The 21,606-nt window shown below is 38.1% G+C and overlaps 1 protein-coding gene across 6 annotated transcripts in view; it reads right to left on the bottom strand.

Annotated features, from left to right (window-relative positions):
• Positions 1-267: 267 nt before the first annotated feature.
• LOC117997251 (choline-phosphate cytidylyltransferase A-like) overlaps positions 268-21,606 on the bottom strand; it is a 37,896-nt gene continuing 16,557 nt past the window's right edge. For 2 of the 6 annotated variants that reach the window (XM_069509790.1, XM_069509791.1), the window contains exons 2-8: positions 19,187-19,409; positions 8,272-8,369; positions 5,257-5,419; positions 4,425-4,594; positions 2,211-2,437; positions 1,576-1,640; positions 268-843 (exon numbers count right to left, since the gene is read on the bottom strand). In XM_069509790.1, the coding sequence (XP_069365891.1) occupies positions 698-843; positions 1,576-1,640; positions 2,211-2,437; positions 4,425-4,594; positions 5,257-5,419; positions 8,272-8,369; positions 19,187-19,409 (1,092 nt within the window). In that variant the 3' untranslated portion in view covers positions 268-697. Of the gene's footprint in view, positions 844-1,567; positions 1,641-2,210; positions 2,438-4,424; positions 4,595-5,256; positions 5,420-8,271; positions 8,370-19,186; positions 19,410-21,606 lie in introns of all 6 variants that reach the window. The other 4 variants (XM_034985495.2, XM_034985496.2, XM_069509792.1 and 1 more) reach the window with 3 other exon arrangements.

Genomic DNA, 21,606 nt, shown 5'->3' with positions numbered 1-21,606 from the left:
GCGGCAGTCTAACATCTAGGCCCGGACTATAAATATCTGCGAGTCTCGGAGGTACCTGTGTCGGTAATGGAAAAGAGCCAACTCAAACCACTACCCCCCTGTCCATGTGTATCCCACCCCAGGTTTCATCTGGCTGTGGACATTTGCCGTTAAAGTTCGGGCAGCTACCAGTTTATCATATTAGTTAACGCATATTGACCATTAATAAGCAATACTTGAACATGGTATACCAAATTTGTTCTACTAAGATAACTACCAATAACAAAGTACGAGCAAAAAATATATATATTCTATTAAATCGGGCGTCTATAAAAATCCACCCCAGTACATTCTTTAAAAAAAAAACAATAAATGGTGGCCAGTCTTTAAACGTAAATTTACCAAGACAATTTGTTTACCTCTTGTACTCTGTAGTACATTCCAATTATATAATGTTAATTTATAGTCCATTTATTCAGACAAAATTGCCCGCGAACAAAAAGAATCACATGTGCGCGTCACTTGCACGTTAAGTGCGTGCTTACGTACAAATTTTTGGCGCGACGTACGTTACTTCATAAGTTATAAAATAAGTTTAAACCAGTAACTTTTCTCTTTATGTAGCCAGCCTTCCCATTCACTGTTAGGGCCCCGTTCGCACGTCATCGTTACGCCATTGTCCAATACAGATTCTATCAACTGCAATAGTAGTAGGGGCCTAGAGGTAGGGGCTGGTGTCCTGGTAGTCGTCGTCGCTGTCGGAACCGTCGTCTGTCAGCTGGCGCTGTGCGGCCTCTTGCGACTCGCCAAGGCACTCAGAGCTCGATGCATCTGTGACAAATCGTTCTAAGGCCGCGGATACACCTGGAAGTTTTACTCACGTAAGTCGCTTACATGATTAACTTTCGACAAATTTACTAATGTAAACACACTTTTAAGTACATTTACAGTAGTAAATTTCTTGACAATTAATTACGTAAGCTGTTTACGTGCGTAAAACTTACAGGTGTAATCGCGGCCTAATGTATTGTTACAATGATGCAAAACAAGTAGTCCAATCTGAAGTTGCAACATGTCGGTTTGCGCAAGTTATACACTAAAGAATAGAAACACAAGCCTGGCTGAGATCTGTCTTTGTATATCATAAGCCATAGACATCGTGTTCAGATTGAATTACTTGTACTGCGTGCGTACCTACTTGTGTGCGCGAATTAGCACCAAAGAAAATAAATTTATTAATGTGAGCGTTTAAAAATGCTTAAGTAAAAATGAGTTTATATAACTTCATGGATGAAGAATTACTAAATATTAGTTGGTGAAAGAGTTCAGTTATTAACGGCGTCTAACTAAACAAACAGCAATGTAACTGTTTTCTTGATTTCATTTCTTTATTATTTCCTCGAAAACAGCAATTAATGCCTTCTTTAGTTTAAAAGGACTCGGCTGGTGGTAACGTACTATTGTTATTTTAAGTTGTCAATAAACTAAACACAAAATCTACGGTGCATTCTACAAGTAAAAGCTAGGCGTGTGTCTAATAGTGAGGTGTACTGTGTGACATCAAGCTAAGAAAGCGAGCAATAATTACCCAGTTACCTGCTTGATGATCCCACAGATCTTCGTATCTCCGCGACTTTGGCGGCGGCGGTGACGCTGACCCTCTGTAACAAACAGTTTGGACTTTCAAATTACTGTAAAAATAACAAAATTGAATTAGATATGTAACGTACATAGAGAAAGAGCCTGTGAGGGCCAGACCTTCGTTATTTAATAAAAGCTGAAAGTTTCTATGCGTTTCTCCCTGTGTTGGGGATTGTCCTTAAAAGTCCGTAGTCTCAACCGCTCCAATGAGTTGTTCAGACAGCCAAGACATATTAAAGTTTAAGGGTGTCTGGCAGGGGGTTGTTTTTTTAAAATTTAAATTTAAAATTAAAGTTAAAATTTAAAACAACAAATAACTGTCATTTTGTATGACACATCTCTTCCAGCATACTTAAACCTATAAGCCAGAAGCTTCTAGAGTAGAGACCGCGGACAAATAAACGTAGGGTAGGCCCCCTCAAGCAAGATGGACCGACGATATAAGCCACACAATAAACAACAACAATAAAGAAGGTGGCGGGAAGTTGCTGGCTGAGGAAGGCTAAGGATCGGGTGAGGTAGCGCTCTTTGGGTATATGTTCAGCGATGGACGGCTGCAAGCTGAAATGAAGATGATTATGAAATATTACCTGTTCAAGGGTTCATGGTCATCCCCGTTCTCGCTAGGAGCGGGCGAACCTCGGGGCGAGGGCGGCTGGCTGAGCGCCTGCATGAGGCGGCCCTTGGACTCGTTCCACATGTTGGACAGGCGCCCGTCCGGCCCGAACAGCAGCAGGAACGTGTCGATTAGCTCACGAGATTTCTCCTCCCACTTCGTTAGAATATCCACCCTCTTCTCGCCTATGTTTGTCATCACCTGCAATACAAATGAGTGGTTAGAGATTACATTAACCATTGCATGAAAACCGGTCAAGTGTGAGTCGGGACTCGCTCACAAAGTGTTCTGTACCATCCATCGTACAAGATATTTTAACATTTTTATGTGGAACATTGCAAGTTAGTGACAACAGCGCCACCTAATGTGATTTAGTAAATTAATTTTAAAATTAAGCTGAAAATATAAAAGCTGGAGTTCCATAAGGTAGTGTTTTAGGGCGGGTCCTGTACCTATTATATACTTGCGATATTCCAGAACTCGAAATCAATACTATTGCTACTTTTGCTGATGATACTGCTGTGCTGTGAGGCTGAGCGATTTCCATCGCGACCTGTCGCGTACTATATACACTGATCAGCTGAGGGAGTCCAGCACATGCTAATTTTAAAACATCAGGAAAATGGCTAACAATAGAAGCCGGTGGAAGCCAGGACCTCTCCAGTGCCCTGTTTATCAAACATTACAAGTCTACAAGCTCACAAGTTACAAGTTACAAGAACTTTTTACAAACTCTTGTAAATTATGTTTATCAAATAATTTCACAAGACTTGTAGGATTTTACAAGACTTGTAGAACTTGTATTTTTAATTTATAACACTTTATTTTTGCTAAATTGCAATATAATTTTTCAACCGTAATAAATGTCGATAAAATAGAAATTACGGTACCATAACTACTCAAGTTATTGTTAGAAATAAATTTTGTTTTCAAATAATTTAATTTTGTGTTAAATAACCTATGTATTTGTAAAACCTATTGCTTCTTATTTTATTTACCTACCTATTTTTATCTATTCTATTTCGGTACACCAACAGGAAGTACCTACACAAAAAGTTTAAATTAAAAATAATGGGTACATTCTTTTCATGAATTAAGGTTAGACTTAAAATTTGGAAAAATAGATAGACTTTAAAAAAATTCGCTATTCGAATTACACCGCAAAAAATGGCGAAATCTGATTCGAAAGTTACAATTATTTTTCAATTAAGTAATTCGTGACAAAAAAGATATTTTATTTGGCGCATTTACTGATAAATTATCTAAAGACCAAAAAATAGCAGAGTGGAAAGAGATACTATTGCTATGTCAGTCGCTTGGACTTGTAAAAAGATTATGCCAGCATACTCGTATGTATATGAGACACGTTTTGGTCAAATTTAAAAAGAGCAGCATTGATAAGTTTAATAAAATTACACCTTTGAATTATTTTGTAGTTATTTTACCGATTTACTACTACGTACTAGATAATTTAATTATTCTTTTATACAATATCATACTTGCATATAACTTGTAAAATAAATTAAGAGTCAACGGAGGCTCTCCAACTTTTTCGTTACAAGTTACAAGCTACAAGCTACAAAGGCATTTTTGATGAACAAAACCACAAATATGTGGAGTGTGAAAAACACTTGTATTACAAGTGATATTACTTGTAGCTTGTAGTTTACAAGTGTAGTTTTGATAAACGCATTCTTGTAAAAATGCACAAATTTACAAGAGAAACGCTTGTAATACAAGACTTGTAACGTTTGATAAACAGGGCACAGGTCTACATTCTTCAGGAATAAAGAAGTATAAAATAAAGTAGCTTCCCGCTGTCTGTATGTTTGAACGCGTAGATCTTTTAAACTACGCAACGGATTTTAATGCGGTTTTCACCAATAGATAGAGTGATTCAAGAGGAAGGTTTATAGGTATAGTTTAATATTGGTTTGTGTTATTTTTGTTGAAATATGACGATATTTGCACAAAATATTGGAAGAAATCTCGAATCTCAAATCAGACTGCTCACTGACACCACATTAGTATCTACATTGCACCCATGCGAAGCCGGGGTAGGTCGCTAGTCAGGAATAAAGAAAAGAACGGAGATAAAGTTAAGATGTTTCAGATTTGTATGAACCATTATTATGGGCCAGCGTAGAGAGAAGTGGATGAAAGAGTAAAGCTGAACTGGGGTTGTTACCTTCTTGCCTTTGTCCTTGAGCTCGTCCATCTTGTTCTGCAGACGGAACTTCTTCTCGTTGAGGAAGGACACGTTGAGCTCCTTGGCGGAGTAGCCGCGCGCCAGGTTACGCCGCACGTAGATGTCGTAGTCGCGCACGATGCGCGCCACGATGTCCGACGTCGACACGCCTGCAACACAACACATACTTCTACAACTTGTACCGAATCACTTTTGTACGTTACACCGATGTACCCGCGCAGCAATCTTATTTTTGAATGGCGCGAAAAGATCTCAGCCAATCATAGCGCGCGTCCGTCCGTGTTGTTGCCTACGCGCTAAGTTTTGTACGCACGAATTGTGAGCGAGACCGTACTAGTCTGTGTTTTTATGTTTAAAATCTTAACGTCAAGCAATATAAGGTCTGTATTTCATTGGTGTACATTCAGTTTTAGTCGGCGTTATGTTGCACTTTCCTGCGCAAACGAATTCTTACGAACGGTTCGTACATGGTTAATAAGATAAAGACATGCGTAGAAAACCAAGAGTAACCAACATAATGTACCACAAAGCTCAAACAGTCGTGAAACTGAATCAATAGTTCGAAGAACCGATCAACGTTGATGTGCCAAAACAGTGGACCGACAGTGACAGACCTTCTATTAGGTGGACTAATAATGTCTTTGAACGAATCGTTGGATACAGCAGAAGACCGAAGATCCAGCAGTGGAGCTCCATCGGTTGAGGACGAAGGCAAAACGAAAGGTTCGTTTTTAGTGGTAGACAACGCCAAAACACAACAGACACAAGCTGATATTATAGCTGGTATATAAATTATAGGACAGTGTCTCACCCTCTGTCCGCTCGGTGGCGACGAACATGTCCTTGGCCTTGATCATGGCGTAGGTGTCCTCGCAGTTCTGCGTCGTGTAAGGGATGTCGTCGTGCGCGATGAAGTCGATCTTGTGCTTCTCCAGGAACTCCTCGTCGTACTCCCACGGCGCGTCGCGTACCACCTGAACACCAATAAAGAAATTTTGAATGTCAGGGTTTCTATTTTAATATCTTACACCAGCGGAGTTATCCGCTAACTCAGTGATCATCACTAAATAAAAGCCATCAAACCCATTTGACATTGGTTGGTTCTACATTGTTGCTTCACTGCGCGGTACAAAATAATATTTCGTAGTAAACTTTGAATGTAAACTTTGAATAGATCAAAAATAAATGTCAAATGAGCTTGATGGCTTTAATTCAGTGATGATAACTGAGTTAGCGAATAATCCCCAGCTAGCTTTAATAGCTGAACCGTCCGCGAAAATTTCGGAAAATTAGTCCTCTCTTATTTAAATCCTATAACATAGACCCCTTACTAAATAGGTTTTCTCTATAACGAGTAGTTAAAAAATCTAATATTCCAAAATCTACTTGTACCGGTGGTTAGCGTCCACCACAGTATCCTAGATAGATCAATTCAATAACGAGCCATAGCGCGATTGTATCGAAAAATGTATAGCTTGTTTAATTTTGATGAAAATAATGTTTTTCTCAATTTAATTTGCCGGTGCCTGGCCATGGTTAAAATCGTCAACAACTTTGCCAAGATTGGATCCAATTTACCTAGATAACATCATTTAAAAAAAACCCTAATCTAAAGGTCAAGCCGGGACCTCTTGTTTATGTAACTAATCGTGACTGATACACAATACACATCATATTCATCATCATTTTTTACATCAGTCGAACCACAAAACCGATAATGTTTAAATAAAGAGTCCAATCTGAAGTTGCAACATGGTAGTTTGCGCTTAAACAGTGTCTCTTCAATTCCACACGACATTGGCGAAGTAAATTGCGCCCGTTTGGTGCAGCCGCGCGCCATAAAATAAAATTGAATTGAATTGAAAGATTAAACACACACAAGCCTGTCTGAGCTCTGGGTTATGCACAACGCGCAGTCATACGCCTCGTGTTCAGACATCAGATTGCATTACTATAATCGCAACGAATTTTCAAGAGTTCCTTTGCGTGTTATATTTGAATGTGAAGAAATCGTAATACAATAGAAAAAGGCCAGTGGGTTAGTAAATCACTCGCTACTGACCCGCTGCTAAATTTAGAGTGACGTCGTTGACCGCTAAAATTAGACACTCAGCTGTAAATGAGTGGTCGACGATTTGTGTTACGAATGTGCTAAGTGGTAAAACATATTTTATCAACGGATAAGAAATAGAAAGGTACATAAAAAAGTTAGTTTGGAAGTTTGATCACTAAGGGCCGACTTCACCAACGAAAAATAAGTCTTATCCGTTGGCAGGTTTTCAATACAAAAACTGTCATTACGACCAATTTATTCTTTGGTTAAACGTCACTCGACGTTGGTGTTAGTGAAATCGGCACTAAATCTGGTAGAGTCTAGAGTCTGGTTCATTAATCTAAATACATATTTAAAAGGAAAAGGTGCCTGACTGACTGATCTGTCAACGCACAGCTCAAACTACTGAGTAGGTACGGGACGGATTGGGCTGAAATTTGGCATGCAGATAGCTATTATGACGTCGACCTCCGTTAAGAAAGGATTTTTAATAATTCTGGTCGTATTCTATATAATATATATAGCAACCTACTTACTATTTTTATAAAATTAGTTTACTTACCTAACTAAATTTTTCAAATGGGTAAATAAGACATATTATAGTCACATAAAATGTACATTAAATAAGTTGCAGAACTGCATTACAAATGAATTATTATCAAAAATAATTGCGCTAATTAGTTATAATCATAAATGTCATGAATATACGACTGTAATTATATTATTAAAATACAAAATGTAATTCAAAACTCCAAGTGTAATCAGCTTTTTGGTACTATTATGGACTAATTTTATGAATCGTCCATACAAAATAAACTCTCACACGCCATTTTAATGTGTAAACTGTCATGTCAAAAGTACGGTTCACTTTTAAATTATGGACTAAAATCGTACTTTTGATATGACAGTTGACACAATATAAAGTTAAAATGGCGCGTTGAACTCATTTTGTACGCATTATACACCACTGTATTAAAATACAAAAGGTACATTAAAATTCCAAGTGTAATTTGCTTTTTGGTACAATTATGGACTTGACTTATGAAATGGACTTTAGAGTTATAAGCTACAGCTAGTTAAAATCATAAATGTCATGAATATACGAGTGTATTATTATTAAAATACAAAAGGTACTTACTTAATTTAAAATGTCAAGTGTAATTTGTTTTTTGGTACAATAACATGGACTTGATTTATGAAACGGTTTTTAGAGTTACCTTTACATTAACTAATAAATATTAGGTTCAAGCTCAAGAGATGCCGATTATTTAAACGAATTCCTGCCTTTTATCGTTTAAACTGCCGTGAGTGATTTCCATTATAAATAATATCTATCCCGGCTGTACTCACGTGTCTAGTCGACGTTAACCCGACTAGTTTCGAACCCATCTGGGGTCCTTTTTCAAGGGAGTCAGTTCGCGCACGCGCCGCGACTGTGACTATCACAGTCAGTCAATGCGCGAACTGACTCCCTTGAAAAAGGACCCCGGATGGGTTCGAAACTAGTCGGGCTAACGTCGACTAGACACGTGAGTACAGCCGGGATAGATATTATTTATAATGAATTCCTGCCTATTTCATAGACTTCTCTGTCTGCTGCACATAACTACGACTGAACAGGCCACTGAGGCCAGGTCATTTTATGGGACCAGCAGTGGTACGTAGGATTAAGTATTCAAAAGGTTCACCGTACAGATGTCTCGAATGCCAACTTATACTCAAGGCTGAGGAACAAATACTGTAGTTTTGTACATAAATATTCGATATATTTACCTCGTCGACGTATCTGCAATGCCGGACGGCTTCGTACCTTTCGTCTTCAGTCATCACCGTCCGCCCTTTGCGGCTGTGTGTTAGCCTGTCACTGCAGACTGAAAACAAAGAAAAAAAAAGTTTTCAGAAACGGTACTTATTAAACTTTTTTATTCCAATACAAGTTGCCCTTAACTACGCTTTCATCTCATGGTAAATGATGATGGAGTCTAAGATGCAAGCGGGCTAAATTGCACAGCTTTATACAAAAGTTGAAAAGAAGCCTATGCAGCTCAGTTTTTTACGACCACGCAAAGCGAAAAGAAAGTGTTATGATTTTAGCAGTCTATGTATGTATTTTTGTATTACGTATATATGTTCCAGTATAGCTCCTAAACTACTTAACTAATTTTGATGAAAGTGTGTCAATCAATAAGATTCGTTATTATGATCTGGGTGACTTAGGCAGCATAGGCTACATTTTATACGAACAAAATCAATATGACCAATGTTACATCCAAAAAAGTGGGCGTCTATGAAATTCTTTTTGCTATCGTATCAAGTGAAAGGTCAAATGAAAGAGGTGAAAATTTCGAGTTCGTAAATAATAAGTATCTAGTACCTACCAAGAGATAGATTTACAATTTTACTATATTTGAAGGTTATCATGTTTGAAATCTGTAAAAAGTAAAAACGCAGTTGCAACATGGCCTAAGACCCAGCGACTTAAACTTAAAGTTTAATAAATTATTAACGTTTAGGGTGTCTGACGGGGGTTCCCACGACACTAAGTGTCTGTACCCGTAGTACAAGATTTTACGTCTCACCAAACCAAACCAAATTCGTGAGTCGAAATACTTCCGCGTTACAGTAAAATGGACCTAAACAGCCTTGAATTGAAGTCAAATATTCAATGCCACTGATTTTAATTAATTAGTATTTCGACTCACGAATTTGGTTTGGATTGGTGAGACGTAAAATCTTGTACTACGGGTACAGGCAATGCATGATGTGATTTCTATTACTACCCCAAAGAAAAAAAAAATTTAGACTTTATACTTTGACATAAGATTTTTTACACCTTTATTATCCTGTTATCTCCCAAAGCCACCATGGTCCAAACAAACGTTCCCCCCAGTCGTGTTGATAATACGCAGAGAAACTTTCATTCCTCTCGCTAACATTAGTGATCCTACTGATTTGTTACAATATCAATAATATTGTTCTGTTTTGTTGTTCGTGATGTTTGTTAACTTGTATTTGTGACCTATTTTTAAAACGGAAAACGGAATTTTTTACGGGTTTATTTAATAAACATCTAAATATAATTAAATTTCGAAAGTCATGACAACATGTTGTTTTCCACTTTTTACGGTTCCGTACCTAAATGGTAAAAAAGCAATCAATTGTGCGATTTTGTTCCCGTCAGTTCGTCCGTCACAACTATTTGAAGCTCTAACTACTATGTATGGGTACGGTTTTTGGAAACCAGCATAAAACTTTTACAAACCAAGAGTTAAATGTGGTCCCAAACAGGAGAGATTTATTTTTGCGGCTGTATTATTTATACCTTTTACGAAACGAGGAACGAGGCGAGCCTGACTCGCACTTGGCCGGTTTTTTTTAATGTACTAGGATACATCCCGCATACATAGCTTGTATTTTACCCCCATTTCTTATTCCCTGGATAAATATTTTAAGATGATATCTGCTTTCATACATCTATTTACGAAATATGAAATTCGATGTTACGTACAAAATAGGGCAACCTAGTTCTAAAATCTAGAGCATTGACCGCTTTACCATTATATCTTTTTCTGTTTTATTTAGGAACCTAGGAAGACATTCCAGAAAAGATGGCGTGCTTTTATATTAAGCCATTCTTACTGAATAAGTACAGACTTGACTGTGGAATACCACAAAAGATCGCACGCTTTTACATAAATCCATTTTGAGAAATGTTCTATTGTTTTCTAGAATTTATTTTCTTATAAATGAGAATGTTTTAGTTAAGTACTTTAGAAACTACTCAATGAGTCCGTAACAAGGTACATGTTTTTTAAATTAAACACTGTCTATATTTTTGGCATAATAGAATTATATAAATTTTATGTCTCCCACCGCAAGTGATATTTAGTTGCAACTCCGAAAAGTTAGAATTGCATGCCCAGGATCAAACTTCGGACCTCCCGAATAGATTCGACCGACTTCTTCACCACTAGGCTATTTAGCTTAACTTACTATAAAAACATCATGCGTGTGTTTTTGCGTGCGGATTTAGGTGAAATTTAAAATGGAGATAGCTTATAACACATAGGCTAGGTACTTTTAAACCGACTTCAAAAAAAGGAGGAGGTTCTCAATTCGTCGGAATCTTTTTATTTTTTTATTTTTTATGTATGTTCCCCGATTACTCGAAGACGCCTGGACCGATTTTGAAAATTCTTTTTTTGTTTGAAAGGGTACACTTCAAAGTTGGTCCCATTTAAATTTGGTGAAGATCTGATGAACATCTTCGAAGATAGATACTGGAACTCCTCAACGGATAAGAGTAAATTGCTCGCGATCAGTGTAATAGCTTAGTAAACAGTAGATTTTTAACCAGTCATAGCATAATTCCATGGGGCCACTAAAAATTGTGAAATAAATTTTTTTACAAAAAAAAAAAAAAACCGACTTCGATTACACAAACACTAAAAATTGAAAAATAATATAATTTATTACCGAATATATTATGTATACAAGAGTTAATATAGTTCCATAATAATATTTTTTGTGGTCGGTGCCAATGAGGTGCCATTGTGGAGTCTCATAAAAATATGAAGTCTAGACGATTCGCGCAGCTAAAGCTAATTGGCACCGGCACCAAAAAGTATTATTATGGAACTATATTAACTCTTGTATACATAATATATTCGGTAATAAATTAAATTATTTTTCAATTTTTAGTGTTTGTGTAATCGAAGTCGGTTTTTATTTTTTTTGTAAAAATTTTATTCCGAGAAATCAAAAAGTTCCCGCAGACGAAGTCGCGGTTATCGCCTAGGTTGTAAATACATTTAAATTTTAAATCTATTATATTCATCTATTCCCCCATCCATTCATCTATTATTCCATCCATTAGCCTGTATGCGTCTACCACACACGGTCTTCCTCCTTCCTCATCCACCCACTTCCCGCTAACTCGATTCAGCGTTGGTAAGCTGGAATTTGGAAGTCGTCCGACACCACACTGCACTTCCAACTTTTTTAGAAACTAAATAGGCATGCACTTGACTGAAATCATACCAAATAATACGTGATGATACAGCCTAAGCTGCTAAGGCGGAGTGCGCTTGCCTAGAACGTGTCTATTCATTCTTCCTTCTTCTTCTTCTTCGTCACTCTTTTTAAACTTTGCTCTAAAATTATGAGGTCATGATGGTGATAATTACGTAAATTACTAAAACCTTGCATTATATCTATTACATCTTCAAGGCAAGAGGTACATTTTCCGGGAAATTGTGACATTGGATGAAAAAGCATCACGGACATGTGTTTTTTTGTCATAAAAGGATTAGATTGGAGACATCGTGTCTGCTATCTAATCCGGACACGTTTCAAATCTGATATAATTTATTATCTCAGATATAGAGATTCGACCTTTTGTTTTAATCACGGTGGCTATGGGAGACAGCGGGTAATAAGGGTGTAAAAAATCTTACTTAAAAGTATAAAGTCTAATGTTTTTTATTTTGTTCAGAATACTCGTCGCGATTGAAATCACGACATGCATTGCCAGACACTTAGTATGGTGGCAACCTCCTGCCAGACACCTTTAAAGTTTAATAAATTATTAACGTTCAAGGGTGTCTGGCGGGGGTTCCCACGACGTTCAGGAAACGTTCCGTTTATCTCCCAAAGCCACCATGATCCAAACAAACGTTCCTCCCAGTGTTGAGGACAATACGCAGATAAACTTTCAGTTTTTATAAAATAAGGAAGGCCTGGCACGCGCTGGTTCTCTCTCTAATAGAGACCGACGCGACGGGTAATAAATCGGATTAATCAGTTTATTGCTTAGATACAGATATTAGATACTCGTAGTGTGTAGAATGTAAACCCTAATTTTAAGTTTTTCCCGTTCATAATCAGCGGGCTTATTTGTTACTCTACTTATAGAATTTTCTTCTTACGCAAGTAGTTACGCGTATCTTATTTACACAGGTGAATAAAATAATTGTTTAAATATAAGAAGACATGATAACATTATACTTATTAGATACACCTCGCTTTGATACAGAATGATATTAGTATTACCAATTCTCTTGCACACTATCTTCTCTCAACTAAATTGACAGCTCTAAATTTTTTTTAAAGCCTCAATAGCTCACCGGTCAAGGAGCGGACTGAATTCCGAAAGGTTGCCGGTTCAAAACCCACCCGTTGCACTATTGTCGTGCCTGCTCCTAGCACAAGCTTTTCGCTTAGTTGGATGGGGAATATTAGTCATAATTAACAGGACTAATATTCTTTAAAAAAATATGGCGCTGTCCTTGTCGCTAATTTATTTGCTGTAAAAGATAGCAGTCGTTTTATACCGGCTGATTTAGTTAAGATACCAATACCAACGGTCCATATTTAGTTTGATTTATTATAGTAGATTTGATTGCAAATCGTCATGAATATATTACTGACATAGATGCCTATTTAAATGGGAAACAATTTTAACAAAATATTATAATTTAACGTTTAAAACTAGGTAGTTTTTATAAAACTTATAAAAGTACTGAATTAAAAATACAAATACATATCTACAACATATGTATTAAAGAAACAAAGTTCAAATCCCAGGGTTAACAAGCGTCTCGTTACGGTGGATAGGTAATCGTAATAACAATGGAACCGGCCAAGTGCGTGGCGGGCCACGAGCAGTGTAGGGTTCCGTAGTCACAATCCTCGAAAGACAGATATAACTCCTTAACCTGTGAACCCTACTTAGCCATGATAGTTTTCTTTTAAAATTGATTATATATACTACTGTTGTGAATTTTTTCACGTTCCTATATACTACCATTTGGCTGATAGAGGGGGGGACACTTGACTCTAATAAAAATTAGCACTTTAAAACATCATATTTTATGAACGGATTTAGAAATCGAAAAATGATGTTCCCACTTCCCACACCCACAGTAGTTTTAAAAGGCCTGTTTAACGATACCCCAGACTATGGGGTAGACAAGGAAAAAAAAATCATCCCCACTTTACCTGTAGGGGAGCTACCCTAAAAAAATATTTATCACAATTTTATGGTGGTGGGCTCGGAGTTACCCAAACCAACCTACCAGTAAAGCCGTGTCGCCAAGCGATTTAGCGTTCCGGTACGATACTGTGTAGAAACCGATCAGGGTTTAATGAAACTGCCATACCCCTTCCAAGTAAGACCGCTTCCATCTTAGACTGCATTATCACTTACCATCAGGTGAGATCGCAGCCAAAGGGCTAACGTGTACCAGAATGAAAAAAACCTTAGCAATAAGGTATTAGGTACATAACTCTGATAAATATGAGAACAATAGGCTCTAAAGATGGTTAAACCTCGAAACGCTAGTGCACGTGATGGTTCACTGACGTCACCTGAAAATTCTTTATCGATAGCTGTGTCGATACTCGATAGTGTGTGTACCATAGTGCTAGTGCATTATGATTACTGGACCGTGGGCGTGGCTCAGAATCGCATTATATTTCTAGAACTCGTCCACTTGGTAAATTACGCCCAGTTAGATACAATCTGGACCCCGACTGACGTCCGTGTATAAGTCCCGCAAATTGCTAATGCGCCTGGCCGCCATTTTAGTGACGTCAGCACTAGACTGAAGTTTCGAGCTGATGGTATATTTTTTCGGCTGACGACAAAATGACGTCATTTCGATGTTAATGACTAATGAGACATGGTTCCAGCGCAATAGCAATTTGCGGGACTTACACCTATATTTTCTTCAGATATTATGTTAGTAGTTAGTATTTCTTTACTCGGAAACGTTGTGAAGTACCAAATAATACCTACAGTAAATGTAATTAAGTAATAATTAAGTATATCAATGTTTTAAAAGATAATAATTAAATATTTATCAATCGCATACACAATGACAATTTTTTTGAACCACGTCTTCAATATAAGTATAGTACGCGACAGGTCGAGATGGCAATCGGGGTGAGGACGCCCCACACCCCCGCCCCGTACAGCCCCCACGCTAACCCGGTGCGGGATAGCGCGGGTGACGTGCGGGTGTGCGGGGCGCCCCCCTGCCTCATACCTCGATTGCTACCTCGACCTGTCGCGTACTATACATATGTAGGTAGGTCCTACTAGCTACCAAGCAACGTCCGCATTATTAACAACAACGATGAGTCCAAAGATCGCTAAATGAATATTCACTTTAATTATTGTAATATTGATACTGATTTAAATATGATCTCATTTTAAAATGTGCCGATACGATTCTAAATTATTCTTGTGTGGGCACTTATGTTGTACATAAATAATCTCTAAACTATACTAGATTTAGACCTGAGAATCTCTATACGAAACTAAAATCATATCTAATCTAAATACATTGTTAAGTATATGTACCTTGCATTGCATAATACTCCCTGCGGAAAAGGATCCCCAAGTCCGTGGGAAAACACTATATTTAGACCTATTAGTTTAGTTTAATCTAAAATGTCAGGTCTAAATTAGGGGTGTTACAGATATGCGCATCCGCAAATGCGGAACATTCGCATAAATTCAGACATCCGCATCCGCATCAATTAATGCGGGGCATTTACGGATGCGGATTCATATTTGGAACAAGTAACGACCGGCACAGAAATTGGGCGGGCGCAGAGTGGAGCGTGTTAGCTAGTTGATATCTTCGTTCGCTAACTGACCAATCAAAAAGTGTACAATGGTACCCAACAGGGTGCTACGTATATTTGCATCCACATCCGCAAATGCGGAACATACGCATCAATTCAGACATCCGCATCCGCGGTTGTGAACTTCTAATAATCCGCATACGTGGATGTCAAAATATTGACTACCCCTTTCAAAAAAAATAAGGACACCACTAGATTTAGACCTGTCAATTTAGTTTAGAAATTGTATACAATAGAATAAAGCACTATATTCCAGTTTATTTAGGTTACTTTTAATTCGGGAAACCTGAGTTTCTAAGAAACAACATTAGTAATTCATACGAAAGATCTTAAAACAGAAATTGCTATTTGTGTTTTTACGATGTTTGTTCATTTCAGAAGGTTGCTTTCACAAAAGACAGAAACACAAACAAAGAACAGAAATAGCTAAGAATATTTCGCTGGCAAATTATTTTGAAAGTAAAGCTAATCGTTCGCAAAATTCAGATTCACACTACTACACTACTACCTAAATAACAAAATTCTCAAACCGCAACAATATTGCCGCAGCAATATATAAGTTATAGGTACGCTTATAATATATTTTTCCCAAGAATATAATTTTTAATGAAAAAGAAAGAATAAACTGTTCATTTTCTTTGCGCATACAAATTCACTGTGCAAATCTGCATGTTGAAAACGTGGCCTATTCAGAAGTGCGCTCTGTAAAACTAGTTCAGTGCTTTCGTATGGCCGTAAACAATAGGGAAATTGTCCTTTCATATTTATTTACGTAACAAAAATATACGATACTCGTACACTTCTAGTCTCACGGCGTTTATGATACTAATATTATAAAGAGTAAAGTTGTTTGTTTGTAATCGATAAACTCTAAAACTATTGAACTTAATTTTATAATTTCTTTCACCATTAGAAAGTTACTTTTTCTTAAACATGCTTGGAAATTCGAGCATTTTCACAACCTTCTTCGAGATAAATAGAAATTGATATGATGGCGGGAAGCGGATGAATGAGGAAGGGCCGTGTTTGTTGGCGCGCTTTTGATAAGGCCTATGTATGGATGGATGGATGGATGGATGAGCGGAGCGGAGCCGGGCGGATCAGCTAGTAAAAAATAAAGCCGGTCAATAGAGTCGGTCCATTGCACCTTCTAGGACTCGTGCCAAATTCGCTAGCCTAGATCTTGTTATTCAGTATTCCATAATAGACTAAGACAAAATTGTCATGTCATCTAGGTATTAATAGTAGCTCAATCTCTATGCAAATTCATTGGCATCACGAAATGATTCATCATCATTATCATAATCAACCGATAGACGTCCACTGCTGGACATAGGTCTCTTGTAGGAACTTCCACACGCCACGGTCTTGCCGCCTGAATTCAACGGCTCCCTGCGACTCGTCTGATGTGGTCCGTCCAACACTGCGTCTTCCGGTGAGAGGTCGCCATTCCAGCACCTCGACACGCAGCACGAAATGATTATTCTAATTTAAATCTCAGAGGCAAACAGTTTCTATACTGACCACTGCTGTAAGCCGAAGTGCGTTCACTTATTCCATAGAGTAAGTTCATACGAGCACTGGAAAGGAATTTGTGGTATCCTTTACATTATTTCAGTAATTTATATTTAAATCCTTTATAGATCGCTAAACTGGATTATCGCCCTCTAACTTTTCGGAGTTATATTTTCGCTTTTCGCACATATAGTGCGTTTTGAGCAATAAAATAATTGCTTTCACGGTGAAGGAAAACATAGTGAGGAAACTTGCATGCCTGAGAGTTCTCCATAGTGTCCTCAAAGATGGGTGAAGTGTGTGAAAATTGTTGTTGTAACGTAATGTGGATCCTGTTGGTTGGACTAGTTGAGGTTATGGTTGCTAGGTTAGATGGTCGGTCTGGGAGTCGCTAGAAGGGGTGCTGTGGAGGCGACCTAGGTAGGGTTAGTTAGGGTTTCTATTCGCATAGTAGATGGTGTCATGCCTCATAAGTAATGAGGGTTGCTATAGTGATTGTTGAGGGTAGTTTGTGTTGTCTCTCGTAGTGCAAGAGTATCGTTAGCGTGCCCACGAAGGCTCGGTTAATCTAAAGGTTGTAATCCTGACGTATCCGGTTTACCATTACATAAGGTTACTGTTAGTGGTTTAGTCTTCAGTCTCAATCATCATCATGATATCCTTTTGGTGAAATGCCTTCATACATTATTATCACACTGAATCGTTTATGAAATGCGGTTTGTTATGAAATAATCAATCCAAGGTATGTTGGAAATGTTACGAAGATAACAACAGGTGACAATAAAATTAATTTATTGGCCGTGATGATAATTTGCGTAAGTTTCATTATAATCACAATGATAAAATAAATAAATAAGATAAAATGAAATGATAAGGATGTAATAATCAGTTTTTACACGATAAAGTAAAAGTGTAAGGAAATAAAGATAGTATTTTATTAAAGCGATAGAAACTGGATAGGATTTAACTTACGTTATAACGTTCATGCCTCCATTTGATTATTAAATCCGTACTTCCATACTAATTCAATTCAATTCAAATGATTTATTCAAAATAGGTAATAAATTACTCTTTTTGATTGTCAGTTGTTGGATTTGTAAGATATAGTGATAATTATTTCGCAAACTTAAAACTAAAGCTACGAGGGTTCCAAATACGCCTAATATTATAAATGCGAAAGTGTGTCTGTCTGTCTGCTAGCTTTTCACGGCCCGGCTGAAATTTGGTACGCAGTTAGCTTACATCCCGAGGAAGGACGTAGACTTTTTATCCCGATATATCAAAGAGTTCAACGGGACTTTTAAAAAACCTAAATCCACGCGATGTCTCGGGCATCATCTATTTAAAAATAAATTATTAAAATTATTTTTAGGTAGGGAACTTTCAATTTGATTTGGTATCTTTCGATTCGATTCGACATAATTACGCATTCAATTAAGATAAAATTATTGTCATGCGACAAAAGAAAAGTCTGCAACTTATAGGTATACAGTATACCAGCATATTTATAAATACTCCAGCGACCAAAAAAGCAAAAATAAATCGTATTTTACATTTTGATACTCCGGTAATATAATTCCAAACGCACATTTTGGAATGCGTTGTGGTTGTTTAGGGCGACATATTCATTCATGTGTATCCGTCATCCGATATACAATTGAATTGAGTAGGTATTATGGCCACAAAAAAAATAAAGAAAATAAAGTTTTGATAAATTTAGGTTGGTCGATATCATAATAGAAAGGTTTATTTCTTTCAATTTTACCTAGCAGATATTTTGCAACACCAAAATTCCGATAGGGATTTCACTCCAGGAAACTTTTATCTACAGCTGCCTCAATACCAGAGATGTGCAAGATATTATGTAACGTAATTGGTTTCACGTTCTGCTTTATGGAGGTACAAATAAAGCTGGCGGGAAAAACGAAAGCCGGAAGAGCATTCCAATGTCCATAGCAATGCGTATTAGAAAAGAGGAAGGGAACGAGGAATCGCTTTGTACGAGTCCGTGGAATTTCGACTGTGTAGTACGCGACAGGCCGAGATGGCAATCGGGGTGGGGGCGCCCCGCACACCCGTACAGCCCCCGCGCTAACCTAGTATAGAATAGCGCGGGTGACGTGCAAGTGTGGCACGGGCACTACCCCGATTGTTATCTCGACCTGTCGCGTACTATGAGGACGCAGACCTTTGCGATAGTAAAATGGTAAAGACAGAACTAGGTCGCACAATTTCTTAGAATATAATAACAATCGGTCAAGTGCGAGTCGGCCTCGCAAACGAAGGGTTCCGTACCATCGGCATCGTACAAGACATAACACTTGATATATTTTTTTTTAATTTATATGGCGGGCATTTGAAAATTTAAACTCTCCACCTATCACGTTTACGAGATACAGCCCGCTGACAGACAAACAGACGGACGGGCGGACATCAAAGGCTTAGTATTAGTAATAGGGTTTCGGGTACGGAACCGTAAAAAAGTGCAGAGATATTTAGATATAGAATTGTTCAAACTCACCTCCTACAATTAGATAGACATTAGGGAATACAGTCTTTGCTTGTTGCAGCTGCCTCGCATGGCCCTGGTGGAACATGTCGTAGATGCCGTCGGAGTACACCCGCACCCTGCGGCTGGCTGCGCCGGCGAGCGCCGCGGCTCGGGGGATGCGTCCGTATGCGCATCGATCTCTCTCTGCTATCGCGATTGGGTCGTCGCTGTAAGGTGCTGGGGACTGCAGTGACTGAAAAATAAACAAATTCAATTCATATTACTCACTGGATTATGCCCACGGGCCACGACTTCGTCCGCGTGGATTTATTTTTATTTAAAATCGCATGGGAAACCTACTAAATTAATGACGATCAGTATACTTATAATCAGTACCTACCCTTATTATAATGCGAGACATTGTCGCTAACTATGGGCCTCATAAGAAAGCTCAGAGTCACTCAGCGGGCGATGGAGAGAGCTATGCTTGGAGTTTTTCTACGTGATCAAATCAGAGGTGAGGAGATCCGTAAGAGAACTAGAGTAACCGACATAGCTCAACGGATTGCGAAGCTGAAGTCAGGGCGGGGCACATAGTTCGTATAACCCATAGACGTTGGGGTCCCAAGGTGCTGGAATGGCGACCTCGCACCGGAAGACGCAGCGTTGGAAGACCCCCCACTAGGTGGACGGACGACATCAGACGAGTCGCAGGGAGCCGCTGGATTCAGGCGACGCAAGACCGTGGCGTGTCCCTACAAGAGACCTATGTCCAGCAGTGGACGTCTATCGCTTGATGATGAAGATGATGATAATCAGTACCCTTGTTGCCCCTTCCGCTTTGGCCAAAACTTCGGTCTATTCTGGCCGAAGCCGTAGGTTAGGCCGAAGTGGCTTTTTGGCTGAAAGTTGAAACGGAAGCCAAAGGACACTAGGTAGTAGGTACCCGTACGTGAACTCATTCCTTTTATGGAGTGCAGGCAAATAATAAAATATCCTTAAACAGAAATACATATCTACTCGTGTGGAAATACTGCACATTCGTCACATCATCAAATGTTTCGTCCTATCATGCCAACAAAGCAGATTGTCACAACTATGTAGTTGTTTCGCCTACAGATCGTTTGGCATACTGCAAACAAGGATCTCTATTATTTAGCTGCTTGACTCATTCATAGTTAATGATGTCATATAGTTACTCATTAGTATACAGTATCTTTACGAGTATAGATACCTACTCGTTTAGGACATTTAAAGGTTTATCAGTCCCTAATGTAAATGAGTCAATTAACCCTAATACAATTGGTATGACGTAGACCGTACCTAATTAGCTACAAGGGAGTGGTTCTGTTTTGTGAACAATTAAAGTATGTAATTAAGGGAAAAGGTAGGATATATGAAATTAATAACCTATCTTTAACGATTTAAACCTCAATAGCTCAACGGGTAGAGTAGTGGACTGAAAACCGAAAGGTCGACGGTTCAAACCCCGCCCGTTGCACTATTGTCGTACTTACTCCTAGCACAAGCTTGAGGCTTAGTTGGAGAGGAAAGGGGGATATTAGTCATTTAACATGGCTAATATTCTTTAATATTTAAAAAAAAAACGATGATTACAATCCAAGAAAATTAATATGGAAGTAGGTCTTTTGGCGTCATATTAATATGTAAATATTACTTCAGTGGTTAATTATTCTTTTCCTGTAAATTTTACTTTTTCGTTTTCGTTTACGATTTCGTTAAGATGTTTTCATCGTTTGAAGCACTGACCTCTACTAATAACTACGCTGGAATTGCGATTGCCGACCTATTTTTAAAGCAACTTTATTTTCGCTAATTTGGCGCTGATAGCAGCAGTGAGCGTCATGTGAGCGTAGTCGGAACTAAATGCTAGTAATTAGACATGTGTCAACATAGTCAACACGAATTTCTGGTACGCTCGGTGGGGCGCTTCAAATCGGCACAAAAAATAACTGCTATTTTGTATAGCGTACCTCTTCCAGCGTACTTGTATATGCCCATATCAGTGGTTTGAAGTTACAAGGTCAGACAGAAAAAGTCGATTTGTAAATGCCACCAGTTGAATAACCAGAAATAGACGTGATATAAATAAGCAACTAAAACCAACCTGAAAGCGAAAGTTTATTTTGAGGTGAAGTTGATTTGTTGATCATACCTATTTCGTTTCGGAGGAAAATAACGCTGAGGAAATATATGCGAGGAAAATTGGTCTGGTGCTGGTGTTTTTGGAATGGATTGCATTGCACATACAGAAATTTTGATAACATTTCTATGATTGCAGTTTTCATACCAAAATGCAGTAGAGCTACGTGGATAGAAGTGTCCTTAATTACTATTTCTCTCTCTGAGGGCAAGGAGACTTTTTACCTAACATTCGGGCATTCATTTCAAAGTTTTGACTACTTTGACCACAAATAGACAAATAAATA

Source organism: Maniola hyperantus, chromosome 4, assembly GCF_902806685.2.
Source record: "Maniola hyperantus chromosome 4, iAphHyp1.2, whole genome shotgun sequence".
NCBI classification, from domain to species: Eukaryota; Metazoa; Arthropoda; class Insecta; order Lepidoptera; family Nymphalidae; genus Maniola; species Maniola hyperantus.
The sequence above is the reverse complement of the archived record's forward strand: the minus strand, read 5'-3'. Positions and strand labels throughout refer to the sequence as shown.